This window comes from Zingiber officinale, chromosome 8A (assembly GCF_018446385.1).
Source record: "Zingiber officinale cultivar Zhangliang chromosome 8A, Zo_v1.1, whole genome shotgun sequence".
Taxonomy (NCBI): Eukaryota; Viridiplantae; Streptophyta; class Magnoliopsida; order Zingiberales; family Zingiberaceae; genus Zingiber; species Zingiber officinale.
In genome coordinates this window covers 14,175,417-14,192,345 of record NC_056000.1, presented here as the reverse complement: position 1 = coordinate 14,192,345, position 16,929 = coordinate 14,175,417, and the positions used below count along the sequence as shown (strand labels likewise).

The 16,929-nt window shown below is 36.8% G+C and overlaps 3 protein-coding genes across 5 annotated transcripts; 2 read left to right on the top strand and 1 right to left on the bottom strand.

Annotated features, from left to right (window-relative positions):
• The first annotated feature begins 2,846 nt into the window (after positions 1-2,846).
• On the top strand, positions 2,847-5,402 carry LOC122012618 (protein GRAVITROPIC IN THE LIGHT 1-like). Of its 2 annotated transcripts, none has more exons than XM_042569224.1 (2): positions 2,847-3,103; positions 3,867-5,402. In XM_042569224.1, the coding sequence occupies exons 1-2, from the start codon at positions 2,884-2,886 to the stop codon at positions 5,264-5,266; spliced, it is 1,620 nt and encodes a 539-aa protein (XP_042425158.1). In that variant the 5' UTR covers positions 2,847-2,883; the 3' UTR covers positions 5,267-5,402. The 2 variants fall into 2 exon arrangements, with proteins under 2 accessions (XP_042425158.1, XP_042425159.1); XM_042569225.1 differs by having other exon boundaries at positions 2,961-3,116.
• LOC122012619 (pectinesterase QRT1-like) lies at positions 5,347-7,105 on the bottom strand. Its single transcript, XM_042569226.1, has 5 exons — positions 6,753-7,105; positions 6,486-6,675; positions 6,199-6,405; positions 5,892-6,127; positions 5,347-5,741 (listed from the first exon to the last, which is right to left on the bottom strand). The coding sequence occupies exons 1-5, from the start codon at positions 7,070-7,072 to the stop codon at positions 5,594-5,596; spliced, it is 1,101 nt and encodes a 366-aa protein (XP_042425160.1). The 5' UTR covers positions 7,073-7,105; the 3' UTR covers positions 5,347-5,593.
• A 1,674-nt stretch (positions 7,106-8,779) lies between these two features.
• LOC122012617 (agamous-like MADS-box protein MADS1) lies at positions 8,780-16,423 on the top strand. Of its 2 annotated transcripts, none has more exons than XM_042569223.1 (8): positions 8,780-9,160; positions 9,284-9,510; positions 11,732-11,813; positions 15,190-15,251; positions 15,338-15,437; positions 15,514-15,555; positions 15,645-15,686; positions 15,856-16,018. In XM_042569223.1, exons 2-8 carry the CDS (start codon positions 9,293-9,295, stop codon positions 16,015-16,017), a joined length of 708 nt encoding a protein of 235 aa, XP_042425157.1. In that variant the 5' UTR covers positions 8,780-9,160; positions 9,284-9,292; the 3' UTR covers position 16,018. The 2 variants fall into 2 exon arrangements, with proteins under 2 accessions (XP_042425157.1, XP_042425156.1); XM_042569222.1 differs by adding an exon at positions 16,139-16,423 and having other exon boundaries at positions 8,781-9,510; positions 15,856-16,013.
• Positions 16,424-16,929: the final 506 nt, after the last annotated feature.

Below are 16,929 nucleotides of genomic sequence, written 5' to 3'. Positions count from 1 at the left end.
TCAACGACCTACATTTGATCGGACACAACTTAGAGAATCATAACATGATAAGGTACGCATTAAACGTCTTCCCGACAAACATTTTGTGGTCATCAATATTAGATGCATACAAATTTTCAAGGGATCTTTCAATTCTTAAATTAGACAAACTTTTTTATGAATTAGAATTATATGAATAGTCTAACTTGAGTTAAGCCGAGAAAGGGATTGTTTTATATGTAGGATCAAGGAAAGAAACCAAGACCAGAATCAAGAATGAACCAGAAAGTGAGTCTGACTCAGACTCAACCAATGAAGAAAAGTTGGTCAACCTGGTCTGAAAACTACTAAGAAGAAAGAAGTTCAAAAGGAGCACCAAGAAGGCATCAATTAACCAAATGCAAAACAAATCAGAAATGATTTGTTATGGATGCAACAAGAAGAGATATTTCAAAAACGAATGTCTTAATCGGAAGGAGGAAAAACCAAAATCAACAAGAAGGAAGAAGACCCTTCAAGCGATGTGAGATGAGTCATCCTCCGAAGAGTTCGATGCAGAAGAACCGAAGCACTCGAGTCATCTTGCTCTTATGGCAAGAAGTGATTCCGAGTTCGAGGAAGAATATAAGTCTGAGATCGACACTAAGTCTGAGAGAAGCTACGAATCCATATCCTTTTTCGAAGGTCCCAATATGGTAACTTTTTATTTCAAGTCAAACTTACTTAAAGTAGTTAAATGTTTGTTTAAAAATTTGACAAAATCTGAAAAATAAAATAACTTACTACTTAAGGGAATAAACCACCTTAAGGAGTAAGTTAACTTGAATAACTCGACTAACCAAGTTCAAGTCGAAACTTCAACTCAAGTTGCAAAACTTGAGGAAAAAAAATTCAACTTGAAAGGTCAAGTCGAGCGACTCAAGAAAATGTTAGAAAAATTTGAACTCGGATCCAAGTGTCTAAATATAGTATTTGGGTCGCAAAGAATTGTGTACAATAAATCAAAACTTGGCTATAAACCAAACAAAACCAACAAACATACTTATCTTTAATTAGTCAAAATATTAGAAATCAAATCCAAGCATGAGTTCCTAAAAAATGCTTAACCCAAACAATCAAATTTGCTATTCATCTCTATGCAAAGTCTCAGTTCATGTTTCAACTCTACATTATATCCTCAAACAAGCTACTACTCAGATAAACTGCCGACGATATTCATCACTTCATATTTGTTCGGTATAATTTTAACTTATCTTGCATTGTACTTAAATTCAGATAAGATAGTAGGTTGTTACTATCTTAGACTTTTCATCTGTACGAATTACTTCTTTCTGAAGTTTTTAAAAAAAAGAGTTTTAGTGGATTACCTAATGGTGCAATCAAGAGATCGCGAGTTTTGGAGTAGGAGTTGACCTAGGCTTCGAACCAAGTAATCAAAATGAGTTATTTATTTTCCTCTGCACTACTCTTGTTTTAATGCTTCAAAAAAAAAAGATTTTAACGTGCGATATTCACCCCCTATCGCATCTTTCGATCCTTCAATTGAAAGTGTGAATTCATTTCCACTGGCAATACAATTTTGGTTTCCCTTGTGAGGTGCCCACGAGATGCGCAGTTAATTAGATGGTGACAAATTTATTACAATAGGATTAGCATTAATTCCCAATGGATGCATGCGTTCAAGAAAAAACTCCTTCCACTCTCTAACTATTTTATAGTTGGCTATAAACTGATCCTGTAATTTATTTCCCTTTTATATAACTTAGAAACGTAATGTGAATGATGTATAAATGAAGTTCTTTTCCCTGGTGAAAAATTAATTCTTCGTTTGCCTTCATTGTCACTGAAAAGATACATCAAGAGATACTATTTCAAATACACACAATCGCCTACATATTCTATAAAAGGTAAAATCTGTTTCCTTGACGTCCCCACAACTACTCTACACTATTGGAAGAAAGTAAATCAAAAAATTAAAACTAATTATCTCATGAGAAAATAATTTCTTAATCTTTATCAGAATTTAATCCTTACTGAATTCTATAAATCTATCATCTTATAACTATTTTGATATACACTGAGACATACAATAATTTATATAGTACCAACTAAAAGAGTAATGCTTACATATTAAAACAAAATCTATCTGAGAATTTAGGCCAGATTAGACTTTTCTCCCTCTTGTTTTAAACCGGACAAATTTACGGTGGTAAGATGTTGAGTCGATTTATAATAAGTCTTTAAATATCCATAATAAAAGGAAAAAAAGTTAATAAGTAAAAAAAATCTAAATATACCTCTTTTTTACTAACTTGTACAATTTTTTAAAAAATATATAAATTTATAATATTAAAATAATTATAAACTAATTTGAGAAAACAAAAAAGAAGGCATTTTTACAACATAAAACCCTAAGTAGAGGTGTTTTTTTTTTTTTTTGTTTTTTTGGTAAAATCTACAGATCAAATGAATCAATAGAAATATCGAAAACAATCTTGTATTTCATTTCATTTCATTTCATTTCATTTTTTTAAAAAATGGGACGCTATGTCTGAGTCAAATTTTTACGCTTGTCATGTCTTTCAAGTTCCAACTCACACTCTTCTCTCTGAACAACTGATCACCCTCCCAATTATTCCTTCGCCGAAATACAATTATTCAACTTTCTTTTAAAAGAAACCTCATACCTCTCCCAGACGACAAAAAATCCCACCTGAGATGCAGCTGGAAGATACTGTGTTCCGTCAACCTCGAACTGAGCGTATTCCTTTTCTATCCTCGCCTTAAACCCATACACTGATACACAGTCCAATGGTATATGGAAGGGTTTGTAATAAGTATGGTTCTTCAGGGGTATTTTGGGTAGTTAAAACCAAAACCCGAGGCCCTTCTTAGCGTCTTCCAATGCGCAAACGCTTGCTCTGCTCCATCTACTCATTTCACTCCACTGTCCTTCCCGCCTTCCTCCTCGTTCCTTCGTCTCTCTATCCTCTTTCCGAGGTCAAGCTAGCACGGATTCCATCGGAGACACAAGAGGAAGACGGAGTCTCCCTGAAATATTCCAGCTTGGGGTCTCCGCTGTCGCTATTTCCGTCATCGCCGGTGGTGCCTGGCGAAAGCACGGGTATGCGCACAAGGTCCCGCCTTTCCGATGATCGCATGATGATTTGTCTTCACTAATTTTTTGTCTGCGGGAGATTAGTCTTTGACACATAAATTCGTTGGTTTTGTAATAATTTTAGACCTGTTTTGATTCTGTCAGTATCCTCTGAATTCGACTGATGGCATATTCTTTAGTGTTTTTTTTTGGTCCTCATAAAAAGGCAAAGTTGTGGGCTGTGCCTTTTTATTCTTGTGTCTTTTCTATCATATAATTTAAGAGGGCTTTTAGGATCACATCTATCTTGATGGTTGAAATTAAGAAGAAGAATTCCGCTGATCAATGAGCTCACTGTATACTCTTGGAATAAGAATATGTCATTTCTGGGAACCGTGGTCTGAGTTTAATCATCCAAACATACGAGTGTGGCCTTCGTCTACTTTCTTCCACCTAATTATGCATACGCCAAAGGTATGCTGTCCTTTAAAGATTCGGCTACCCATCGTGGGGGAGACATCCTAAGTGTTATTGTTCCAAATCAATCAGAGGAATCCGATGTACCAAAGAAATCATAAACTCTCCGATCTTTCTACCTTTTTATGATTCGAATATGCCATTGTTCTTTCTTTCTCTTTCTTTTAGTCATTTACTTGGCTTTCCTCCTCTTTTGTATGTATATTCTCTTTAAAGTTGGAGAAAAACTCAACCGAAAGTAGTACACACTTTGCTCTCTTGCTGGCCATCTTTGAGTCTAATTCTAGTGGAATTTCTTTCCAATCTGCAACAGGAATAGGCATGGAATCCTATAGATCGGAGCCTTGGACCTTCAACAAGATCCTCCATCTCCGCGGCCCTTCTGCAAGTTCTGCTGGTTGTGCTTACTCTACTCTTGATGAGGATGCTGATTCCATCCACAAGATTAAGCTGTATCAGAACTTCAGGGGCAAGTCCATCCTCGCACTAGATAATGGTTTCTGCAAATACAAACATGAGAAGCAGCAAGAAAGTCTCTTTTTGAAAGAGAAAGATGCCATGGAATCCCTCCTAGCAAACCTTTTCGCGAGCATTTCTGCGGTTAAAGCTTTCTATGCGCAGCTCCAATTAGCACAGTCTCCATATAATCCTGACATGATACAGTCTTCTGATTTAGCAATTGTTGCTGAATTCAAACGAGTCTCAGAGCTCAAGCAGACTTACTACAATAACCACTTGGTCATCCCGCATCTTGCTTGTGACCCTAACAGAGTCGTCGCTGCTCAAATCAAAGAGAAGCACAATCTAATCAAGACCTATCGGATCACAATAGACAAGTTGAAGGCTGACCTCAAGCTCAAGGATTCTGAGAGGTTCTCACTGCAGGCTGAGCTCCTTGAGGTAGAGAAAAAGAATCGAGCTTTGGACTTGAAGCTCCATCCCGGTCGCTCAATTTCAGCCTTGGTTGATCTGCATCCCTCCGGCTTAAACCCCACCCATTTCCTTGCCATTCTTCGGTGCACCTATAAATCTATTAGAACTTTTGTAAAATTGATGGAGAATGAAATGGAGTCAGTTGGTTGGGATCTTAATGCTGCTGCCACCACAATCCAACCTGATGTGTTTCGGTGGAAGAAGCCTGATCATAGGATATTTGCGTATGAGTCGTATGTGGGTAGTAAGATGTTCTCCAACTTCCACCTCAAAAATTTCAATCTTGTTGCCTTGGAAGACAGGCTACAATGGAGTTCACAGGAGTTCTTCCAAGAATTCAGCCAGCTGAGGTATGTTGAACAAATCAAGAAGCTCAGTCAACACTCAGCAATCGCAAGCTTCTTTAGGTCGAAGTATCTGGAACTTGTGCATCCAAAGATGGAAGAATCGTTCTTTGGCAATCTTGATCACAGGAGGGCCATGCTAAGCTCCGGCCGGGGCTTCCCAAACTCAGCATTCTTCTCACATTTTGTCAAGATGGCTAGGCGAGTGTGGCTCCTCCACTCCTTGTTCTTCTCGTTCGAGCAAGAGTCCGACCGGCACATCTTCCAAGTTCAGCGAGGCAACCGATTCTCCGAGGTGTACATGGAGAGCGTAGTGGACAACAATGACGGCCATCGACCCACCTCGGTCGGGTTCACAGTAGTTCCTGGGTTCAAGGTGTGCTCGATGCTGATTCAATGCAAGGTCTTCCTCTCCCCTGCGGATCCATGCTCATAATAATGCATGTAAAAATATAGTAGCAAGTGTTAGTTGCGCTGAATTATGTTATGACACATTGTTAGTTATGGATTATGATATTTGCACGGAGGATCTCTAATTAGTTAAATATGGAGGGTCTATAAAAGGTTTTACATGGCTACTATCTCCATTGAGAGTACAAAAACAAGAAATAAAGGCTTTGGTTCATATAATTTTAAAGAACATAAATTTTAGTTATTCAAATGAATTACTATCAAACTGTCACTTCTAGAGGAACCAAGAAAGAATATTGCAGACTCAAGTGTTCAACAATCACAAGAATTGAATATTCAGGCTCATGGCCGATTAAAGATCCAGCCATCGCTCCCCATCGACGTATCCCCTGTCCAGAAACGACTTCGCTTCCACGTAGCTGAGTGATCTCGCCCAGCCCACCTTCTCTCCCAGCTCAGCACCTTCTCCCTTGCAGTTGAATTGCCCGAAGTACACTGTCCTGCCATGATTAATTAAACAACAAAGCTATTACACTACTCATTAATTCATCAAGACAGTCTCCACTGGTAAAGTACTCATACTAAATGTGAAATTTTTACCCATTTAAGTTGAAATATTACAGGATTCAAATAAATCAATCCATGCATACCTTCTCCGTGACGCGTCTCCCCAGTCGCTCCACGCTTCAGGCAGCACGATGCCCTCCAATTGGCAATTGGAGTACACCACCGTCGCGTATCTCCCCCATGCTCTTCCCAGATACACCTTCCCCGTCCCACTCAGCTTGCAGTCAACGAAGGAGAAGCCGTAATTATCTGACGGGGAGTTCCTCTGCGATGCCGCCACTGCTCCATAGCTTTCTGCAACCGAGTGAAGGCTGCAACTCTGCTCCAAAACAACTTCTAAGATATCCTCTGCTTAATCCCTCACCATGGAGACCCGGTTTGTTTCTTTACCTGATACAAGGATCTGGCACTGCCAAAGATGACGTCGATGGAACCTTGGATGAAGCACTGGAAGAAATAATGCCGGCCGAGGTGGTCGAAGAGTGTGTCCTGAGATCCCAATATCCTGCAACGATATAACATGGCTCTGTCTCCTGTCAGTCTCAGTGCCACTGCTTGCCCTCCCTCTTCCCCTGGTTTCGCAGCGGGAGCTGTGTTCTATATATTATCCCATCGCGTTCGAGCAATCAATGGAAAAGCGCAAGGCTGAACGAATTATGTGTGATTAACTTTATTACCTGAAAAGTAATTCCATTCGCACAGAAGAAGTTCGATTCTATGGCGACTGAAGCAGAGTCGTAGGTTCCAACAGCTTGGCCGTTGGAATACCGATCCGCTGCCCTTAAATGATACGTGATCACGGTTTCTGAGCTACCCCTCCCGATGAATGAAATGTAAGGCTTTGTCTCAGGAACTACTACTTTCTCCCTGTGAAATTATGAACGTAACATAGCTATCCTTGAAATGTCAAGAAAGTTTATCAGACTAGCTAGATATTGAATCACCTGTAAATGCCCGGACTTATGAGAATCCTAACTCGGTTATCGTTTCCGTCTGGGACCATGTCGACTGCCCCTTGCACGGTCCTTGAATCGCCTGCGCCGTCCTTGGAGACCAAAATGACTCTGCCGGAGATCCGATATTTGGCATCCGAATAGTACCTCGAGTGGTTTCTCACGTTCAAATCAGCCCATGAAATATATCTCCGCCGTCCGGGAAAGACCCGCGGCGCGCGCGATGGCGACCCCTGACAAATGGTTGCATGTCCGAGAAGAAGAACCAGGCAACAAGATGCCGTGAAGAGATCGAGAGACGAGAGCGGCATGACTTGATCAATTAAGGTAGTTGATCATGCACAATCGAGCATGCAGCAACTTAAACCAATATTTATGCATACGCATTAATGACTTGTTGCGAGATATATGTCAACCTCTTCTTTTCTTGTTGCACTTGCACCTTCCGCCATCAATACCTAACTTGAAGAACCTTAGTCGTTTGTGCTCCTTTCTGGTCCGCGCATTACTTTAACAAAAAATTAGGTGTCAGATGATAGATGAGAAAACAAGACACCAGCAGAGTTAGGTTCATATCCAACGTAGTTCTAAAAAATGTGTATATATCAAACTCTGTTGACTTATTAAAGTTAGCTCTAGCTACCATTTTAGATGGGAGATTTTCATCAGATGTTGCATGGGTCAACCCTACTAAATCTCTTTGATCAGATTTTCATTACGTTGACTAATTATTGACGTAGTTGTGCGATTGCTATGTGGAAAGCATATTTTGTCAACATCCTTTTTGAAGATTAGAGACACTTTTCAACATTTAGGACCTTCCTATTGTTTATTCTTATATGAAAAACACCTACCGCTAATGTATTTTCTTTAATTCCATACATATTTTTTAAGACTAGACATTTCATCTGATCATTATAACTATACTACTATTATAGTCCAAATATACATTTCACATAATTTTAATTTGTTACCCTATATAATTTCAAAGTATTTCATGGTTAACAATATTATTACATTACTTCTATATATTTAAATCAAATAGATAAAAATCATCTTCAATCTCTTGGTCTTCATAATTTCAAAATAAAATTTTCCTAACTTTAACTGAAATTTCTTCAATTATTTTTTCTAGAAAAACAATTCTTCACCAACTCCCTTCCTCGGTAGCAAGTTACATGTGCATATATATTTTCTCTTTTTCACAAAAGATGAAGAAAGTTGGGTTCATTTTTTTCTTTTATAAAGAACAAAGTTCAGTAGTTCCATCAATCTCAAAAGCATCTCGATAAACAATTTAGAAATAAAACAAAATTAAGTCGGGCACCAATAATGCATCACCGCATTTATTAGATTAAAACGATCTAGACATTAAATTGAAGGCCAAACAACAATAACATATGCATATGGCGGCCAATAACTAGAATTATGGCTTCCTATGTATGTTTGTAGTTGTTGCAAGTGGGATAGGTTTTGAAGGCATTGCAGGCACATGGAATGATATAAATGGCATTCGCAAGGGACACCTTTAAATCATGACAATGACACCGTCAAATATCTTTAATATGCACAAACCACATTGCGTCTTCCAAACTTATTCGCTACTCACTTCATTCATTTATCTATCCATGTCCCCTTCCATCCATCCTCAAGTTTAACATTTTTTTTCACTATAATTAAATGAAGCAAATTCATCCTAGGAAAGTAGATGAAGTAGAGGAAGGAGATCATGGAGGAGAATTAAGGAAGAGGCTCATGTTATATGTAGAGTTCTTGAAGGTAGATGTCATGTTCTTATAATTAATTAATTTTCTCCTAGCCAAAGATTGACGAGACGTCAAAATCTTGGGTGATAGCGAGATGAAGTGAGAGGAATATTGAAAGTAAAAAAAAAAAGGAATTGAACCAAGTGAATAAGAAAGAAGGAAAAGGACAATGGAGTCCCCCCTCTATGCCTTGCTCTCCTTCATCCACACCATATTTTTTGAGTGCAACCCATGCCAATGTCTCAGTCACAGCACTTCCTCTCCATTAATTGGACTACTCTTTCTTTCCATGTCCCTTTCCTCTTTCTCTCTCATGATGTTGCCCATGAAAGCTGATGCTGATGGCAATGGATGCCGCACTTAATTGCATTACCAATCCTCATTCATTTGCTGGGGCACTCTAAGTGTTTTCGTTGGACCATCGATTGAGATAAAAGAGATCAGTGAAGTGAGAAAAGGAGTGGAGAAGGTTAACAAGTTTTGCAAGCCCTGTAAATTCAGTTCCTTTATTCTTCAGGCCGAGAAGATTAAGGATATCTGGAAAGCTTCTTGTTGCAGTCTCCGTTTATCTTTTCTCCTCAAGATTTCTTGTTTCCGTCGCCCAAGATTTCCTCCTACTCCAGGGCTTCTCCCGTAAGAAAAAGAACAAATTTTGTCATCATATATCAAATTTGTTCTCTCCAATCTAATCCATATACTTGCGTTTTTTCTTCTCTTTTTGTTATTGGTTTTTGGTCTTTGTAATTTGCTCTCGAGGTCGGCAAGATGGAGCCACCACCGGCAACGGCGGCAGCGGCGAAGATGGGCCGTGGGAAGATCGAGATAAAGCGGATTGAGAACACGACCAACAGGCAGGTCACCTTCTGCAAACGGCGAAATGGCCTGCTCAAGAAGGCCTATGAATTGTCAGTCCTGTGTGACGCTGACGTTGCCCTCGTCGTCTTCTCCAGCCGCGGGCGCCTCTACGAGTACGCCACCAACAGGTGACGGATCCCCTTTCGCTGGTTTAGTTTTAATTCTCTCAATCAATTCGACAAATAGTTGGACAACAAACTTGCGCAGCATTTAGATATTTCTCGCCCCCTATATCTGGCCGGAGGTTCAATTAAAACATCTGTTTTTTAATTACTTGGTTGGAACTTTACTTCTTTTTCTGGTTTTGGTTTCTGGAGTTGAGATCTGCACTGGTTAGTGTTAGATCTTGCAGGATGAAGGCCATGCTTATATAGATCGCTCAAAGTTTGGTGGTCTTTCTCTACGTGTCTCTTGCTTCCCCTTTGAATGCTTTGTTGGGCAGAGGAATGGATCCGCGGAGGGAGGAGAAGCTACAACAGTTAACTTGATTTGATCAGGTAGAGTAGGAACAGTAAAAAGGTCGAGTCTTTGTTATTGGATGAGTGACTATGTTTTGTATTAGTAATACTATCGCCTCCTCCGTTCCACCCACACTAGCTCTTTCTTGCTTGATCATGCAAACTTTGCCATTTCCTCTCTTTCTCCTTCTTTATTCCTGTTGTTGCTTGCTGCTCCTCCTCCTCCTAACTCCATGATCAAAGAAAAGCTGGATGCCGAGAGCTGTCACGCTCTCATTAGTTCGTTCCTTGGAAGAAAAGGACCCGCGAGCTCTCACAGACGTCAGAACTCGCTCTGTTTACATTACAACTGTTAATCGTCATGAGTGACCTACGGTTCCTCTACTAATTGTTTTCCATAATAAATCAATACTACTTAATTATGCAACTGGGCCAGCAGAGAGTAGTACAGTACGGAATTGGAGCAGAAGACTGAGGAGCCAATGGGGCGAACGCACTGCGTCTTGGCTCTGCATAGGGAGTATAAAAAGCGAGCCGAGGTTGGAAGAAGCATCAGCGGGAGGAAGGGAGAGGAGCAGCTCCCGCAAGAAGCCCGCAGAGAGAGCGTGAGACTGTGAAGAGAGTGTGCGGGTAAAAGAAGGCATCAGGGTAATTACACTAGGGGTAAAGGGACGCTAGCAATGGCAGATGGGCAGAGGGAAAATGGCCAATCATGCGTGGGATCGAGCGCCACCGTGGCAGAGAGGACCAATGGCATCCTCGAGGAAACTAAGGTTGGAGCAGAGATCAGCTATGGCGTAAGGACAGGAGTCAATAAGAGGCCTCGGAAATAGGCGCACCACAGTCGTCTGCTTACTGCTTTATCGATTAACACTTGGACTAACCTTCTCTCCTTGTTTGTCTCTGCATTTGGCGCAATCGAAACCCTGTTTTGTCACTTTATGACCAAAAAGATAGTCCATGAGTTGAAATTTTACATCCTATTACTTAATTCTTTCGTGTTTAATACGACAAGACATCTAGGAGATTGATGCCCGGCCTCGTGACTGTGTTAGAGAATCTCGTGGATTGATCAGCTCTGTTGCCCATGAGACATTCAACCTAGTGGCTTTATTCAGAGCCTTACAACTTTCTGCCTTTACTTGATAATATATTTGAAAATACAGATTTGACATCCTCGTCTCTCATCCCCACTTAGTGGTTTTTTATTATTGTTCAGCTTGCAAATAACTGGAGATCTTGCCATTGCAGGTGTACCTCTCAACTCTTAATTATAGCTTGCTTAGATTTTCTATATAGAGTACTTCCATCCGCTGTGTTAAGATGTTTTGTCACACTGCAAGTTACAAGTTTGCATGCGCTATAATCAATGTGCTCAGGATACATTTCTATCGTTAATGAGATTTGATCATTCTACTTAGTGAGATTTTTCTTAATCATTAGTATGATATATGATCATGCCTCCAGATTTTTTCTTTTTGCCATCAAAGTGGCATACACTACCTATGTTGGCTATTGATTTAAATGCTTGAAAAATTGATTTTTTAGGGTTTACATTACTGACTAATACGCAAATTTTATTACTCAGATTTTAGATGGTTCATAGAATTGAGCTCCATTTATTGCATCTAAAATTATTCGGTAGCTGCAGTTAGTGGTTGGTTTCTCTACAATATCAGAAGTTTATCTCATTTGGATACAGAATCATTGATATCTTTTTAAGAGATGATTTTAGGAAATGGAATTAATTATGAGTAGAGTTTTTTTTTTCATGAGAAGTATTTACTTTATTAGATTTTCGTAGTTTTGCTAATACCAAAAATAACTTGCAACTTATAAATGTTAACTTAATATTTATTTTTGTAAGCGATAAAACTTTGTTTTATTGCAGTGTCAAAGCAACTATCGAGAGGTACAAGAAAGCATGTAATGAGACCACCAACAATGGATTTGTTTCAGAAGCTAATGCTCAGGTAATTAATCTATTTCTTTTTCCGGCTCCGTTACTTAATAAACTTTCTGACTAACAAAAATTCTAAAATGTAGATAATCATAAATTTCATATGGAATTTTTAGAACAAAATGAGCATATTGATTGATATGATATGATTTTCTTGATATATCATATTTGAAGTTGATGCACAAATTTGATAGAGTCTAATGACAGTAAGAAAAGGTATCATATATGTGACTCCAACAAATTATATACATTAAGATAACAATATGATATTCATATGATAGAGATAATTATATTCTGGTAATTGTCATATATGTTTCAGTAGAAGTTTCACAACTAAGACAACTGAAATTTCCTAGTTTATCTTCTTAATTTATTTTATCCTATAAAGACCATAATCCAAAGTTCCATAGATCATAACCCAAGTAAATAAAATTCAATTTTGATCGCATGACACAGCTAATTTCACCTGTGTAATGCATGTCAATTGTACCAATGAATGTTATACTGAACTAACACATATTAAAAAAATTAAAATAAAATTATTCTTTTTAATTTTTAAAAAATAATTTAATTGAACATGTAGTAATCTTATTTTTAGTTAATTATGTTAAACAACATGATACAAGTAAAACTCGTATGAGCTCTTCTTATGCAGATTGAAATAAAAAAAAAAAAATTGATTTTTAATTCAGTAAAAAAAATAAAATGAAAGAAGATTAAAAGAGTAAATTTTATTTAAATTCATGTGAAAATAAATACACCTTAAAACATTTAAACGATTGAATCTCACTATATTATAGCAAATAAAATTTTGATTTAATTTATTATCTAATAAGCTAAATTAAGTTAAAAGTATTAAGTCTGAAGTTATATTAGCACATTTCGGTTTGTGTCATAACCTCAATGCTGCACAATCATAACTTTGCCATTTTATTCCGAGGCTGAAACTGTAACACAAAATGAACTATTGGATTTTGTAATCTGTTTGTCAACACTTTGTTCAAAGATATCAGATTTGCTAATTGAAGAAATCGCATTGAATGAGAAGAAGTTTAATCAATGCTCTTTGTTTTTGAGCTATATTCTCTGAATCTTGATGGATTCAAACCTAATAAATTAGCTTAGTGTAGGTGAGTTAATCAAAGACAAAGCAATATGTTACAACATATATACGCTGTACGCAGCATTCAACTTGTATAATTTAAATTTAAACTTTGCTACATATTAAATCATATTTTTTTTTGCAGATGGAGATGATTTGCAGTACAAACCTGTAGAGTATGTGGTCAAATGGGTCTATATAAATTCTACTTTTAGAACAATGTAAACAAAGAAGCATGATACGGAAGGGAGATGGAGAAAGTAAACCAATTTAATAACTCCAAAGTACTGAAAAAAACAATATAAAAGAGGCTGTGGACAGAGTAAAATAACTAGAGTAGATAGAATGGATTGATCTAGTCTTATTATTGTTAATACAAGGTTTTATAGGGTTGAAGTTTGATGGCTTGTAAAAACCTTTAGGACTAGCTTAAACCCTAACCATCACTTCCATGTATAGACAAAAAAATTCTCGTTATAGTAGAGTTTCCTAATTGATCGTGTTATGGATTTTTCAATACATCTATATGAAGTTAGCTTCATCAACAGAAGTCAATTGATTAACAATTGAACAGAATTTTTCTTTCACGTTCTCAAGCAAAATCTCATAGGTTAAGGCCAAATAATCAAAAGAGACTTGGTAAGGCTCTATTCACGGTGTCAAATGATTTGTTACAACATTCTTCATAATAACCCCACTAACTTGGAGGGATTAATTGTCGAAAACAATACAGATCAAGAGAAATTTTATTTCACTTCCCAAAGTTTACATTCTTTTGTAAAATGCTCATAAAGTTTATAGTTTCAAAATCCCTCTAAAGCTTTCATATTGATAATGTCATTTAACCCTAACAATTGAAAATGTAATTTACTCAATCCAATAATGACATGATAGATCTTCAAATCTAATATAATGACACCACATGTCTAACAATGTAAATGATTTAGGGATAAAATGATGAGTTTAATAACACTAAGATTTTTTTTTTTTAAAAAAGAGAATATTAAGGAGAGTGAAATGAATTTTTATCTATGTTTTCACAAGGGGCATACCCTCAAAATTTGAAAGACGTTGTATGTTTTTTCTTTTTTGAGCTTCATGTTTAGGGGTTAATTATAGTCTAATACATCAAAGTCATTATAGGTTGATGACTTACAAAAATGTAAGGACCAAGATCATGAAGCATTTGGAAATACCTTACAAGGGTAACATAATTTCACACATTTTTTTAATATGGATTTACTACTTATATGAAAATGATCTAGGTTTGTATTCTATAATATTTAGGTAATAGCTCATTTGTGTGATGAACTAAGTTAACATAATATCCTATGACTGAAATATCTCGAATAGAAATAAATCCATGATATATATGACTAATAACTTAATAATTCTAAACTGTTATTTAATATTATTGCATAAAAACTAAGTGAGCGCAACTTTACAGGAATCTCTAATAATGTTATGAACAGATCAGGGTTGTTATTTATGAATAAAATTTATAAATAGTTTCTACATAATGAATTTTATTTTTAATATCAACCCCGACATTTGTATCGCAATATATACTTACAGTGTTGTAATATCTTTTTCGGTTCTTAAAATTAGTATTTATTCAAGTTCGATTGAAGTTGTTTGCTTGTTTAGATATTTGATTTAGAATTTATAATATTTCTATAGATTTTGAGCTCTAGGCATTATTAGCAACTTAAGTTTCAAGTATCTATGGATAACTAGAATACATTTAGTTTTCATGACTATTTATATACATAAATTACGAAATCGATTGAGTTTTGTTGCATTAATACGCGTTAGTTAAATTTGTAATTAAATCAATATTTGTTTGGCTAAAATTAGTTATATAATAGTTCCATAAATTATGAACTAACTAAATAAAATTCATGGCATAATTTCGAGCTCATGTAAGAATACTTGTGACTAGCTCCAATTGAGCTTGATAATGTGCAAGGAAACTCTAATATGATCCTTCACCACAATTGGAGTCCTTGTTTCATCTATTTTCATTCATTTTCCCAACGCTTTAGTGTCACAAAGCTATAAAATCCATCGCTCACTTTGTCTACAGCAAGTAAAGATTTGGAACTTCTCCTATATACCTTTAGATTGAACAATAAAGCAAATGCCTATGTTGCAACGACCCATTTGAAAATAAACACACGCAAATTAAGCAAAATAATGCAATTGTTGACCTAACGTTTCCTAGAATACAAGCATACATATTTACTTTTGCAAGCCATTTAATGATTGATACATCGTCTGCTTTCAGTATTACCAGCAAGAAACATCGAAACTACGACAACAAATCAACAGCATACTGAGCACAAACAGGTATCACTGCAATCATAAGCAAAAACTTACATCCCTCGTTAACATGCAGTAGGCGCTTCTCTTAAAAGGAAATCCTAATTTTTCAGGAATCTGATGGGTGAGTCCCTTGATTCCATGAGCATAAGGGACCTTAAGCAGCTGGAGAGTAGGTTGGAGAAAGGAATCATCAAAATAAGATCTAAAAAGGTAAACATAATAGCCCTTTAATTTTCCAATGACTTAATTAACTGTTCATCCTACTTATTGTGATTCTGTGTTTCAGAATGACTTGCTGTTTGCTGAAATTGAGTACATGCAGAGAAGGGTAAGGATAGCGTATCCTAACATCGACTGTGGAATTTCTTCTTACTTAATACTTCTCTTATTCTTATGTTTTTTCTTTCTCTTTATTAGGAGATGGAACTGCAGAATGACAATATGTTTTTAAGGAACAAGGTAAGCTAGCTCATTTTATATTTTTGATTACTTGACAACTTGTTAAATAGTTCGAGATAGAATTGCATTCTTTGCCCTATTTCATCGACTCAGTAAAATGTTAATATAATGTTGCATACTTAAACAGTAGATTATGATTCCAACAAGCTGAAGAATTGACTGTGTACAGATTGCTGAGAACGAGAGGGTGCACCAACAGATGAATATGCTGCCAACGGCGGAATACGAGATGATGCCTCCATTTGATTCAAGGAACTTCCTCGAGGTGCACTTAATGCAGCCAAACCAACATTACAGTCAGCAACAAAGGACAGCCCTTCAGCTGGGGTGAGCAACAAAGCTCGCCAAATCTTTCAAGAACTAGTTTGATTCTCATGACAAGCATTGGTTTTGCTAACAAATTAAATTCAGTTTGATCAAATTATTCATCGACTTTATTCTGGGCTTTGCAGGTGAGATGAAAGAAGATGGATTTGTGATCACGCTTAAGGAAAGCACGTTTCGAAGGATAAGCGTTTCCAACTTTTGTTGTACGTGCGTTGAATAGCTCCTGTTTACTGTTATTTATACTGTCCTACGCAATTAAGACTAATTTAGTGCTTCATGCTGCAATATGGTATCGTTTAATGCTGGAAAAACTCATTTTCTGTCATATGTTTTTTCTGAAGGAAAATTTCAGGTCATAAACTAATTAATATATCTGTACCTGTATTTGCTTTAAGTTACCTTGGAACAAACTCTGCAGAATTCAAACGCTCAAGGATCTTGTAAAAAAAATGAATACGAGTAGTAAAGTAGACTCCAGACATGGCGAATTGCTGGGAAAGAAGCATTTATAATATATGCATTTAGAATCGTCGTCTTCCTCCATGATACCGATCCATCTTTCTATCTGTTTATTAATTATTGTATAAATTATTGTTGGAAGAAACAATTTGTTATCGGAGATTTATAGGGTATTAGCTGAATTTAAACTATATTGAATTAAATTCAACTTACAGTCGAGATGACTTGAACGGATAATCTCAGATTGCCAACAGGAGTACTATGGATCCTCCCTTAATTCCCTCAGAAGTGTAGGTCAGTGTCTTCTCACAAGATCTAATAGATGGGGACTTCTTCAGGTCTCTGGTAAAGAAGTCCCAGTAGATTTTGGCGGTCTGTAAGCTTGAGTACTCTAATATGTTAAAGTGAAGGAAGTCGAATTTGTAAAAAGAAAGGAAGTTTCAACTCCAGTGCCCGC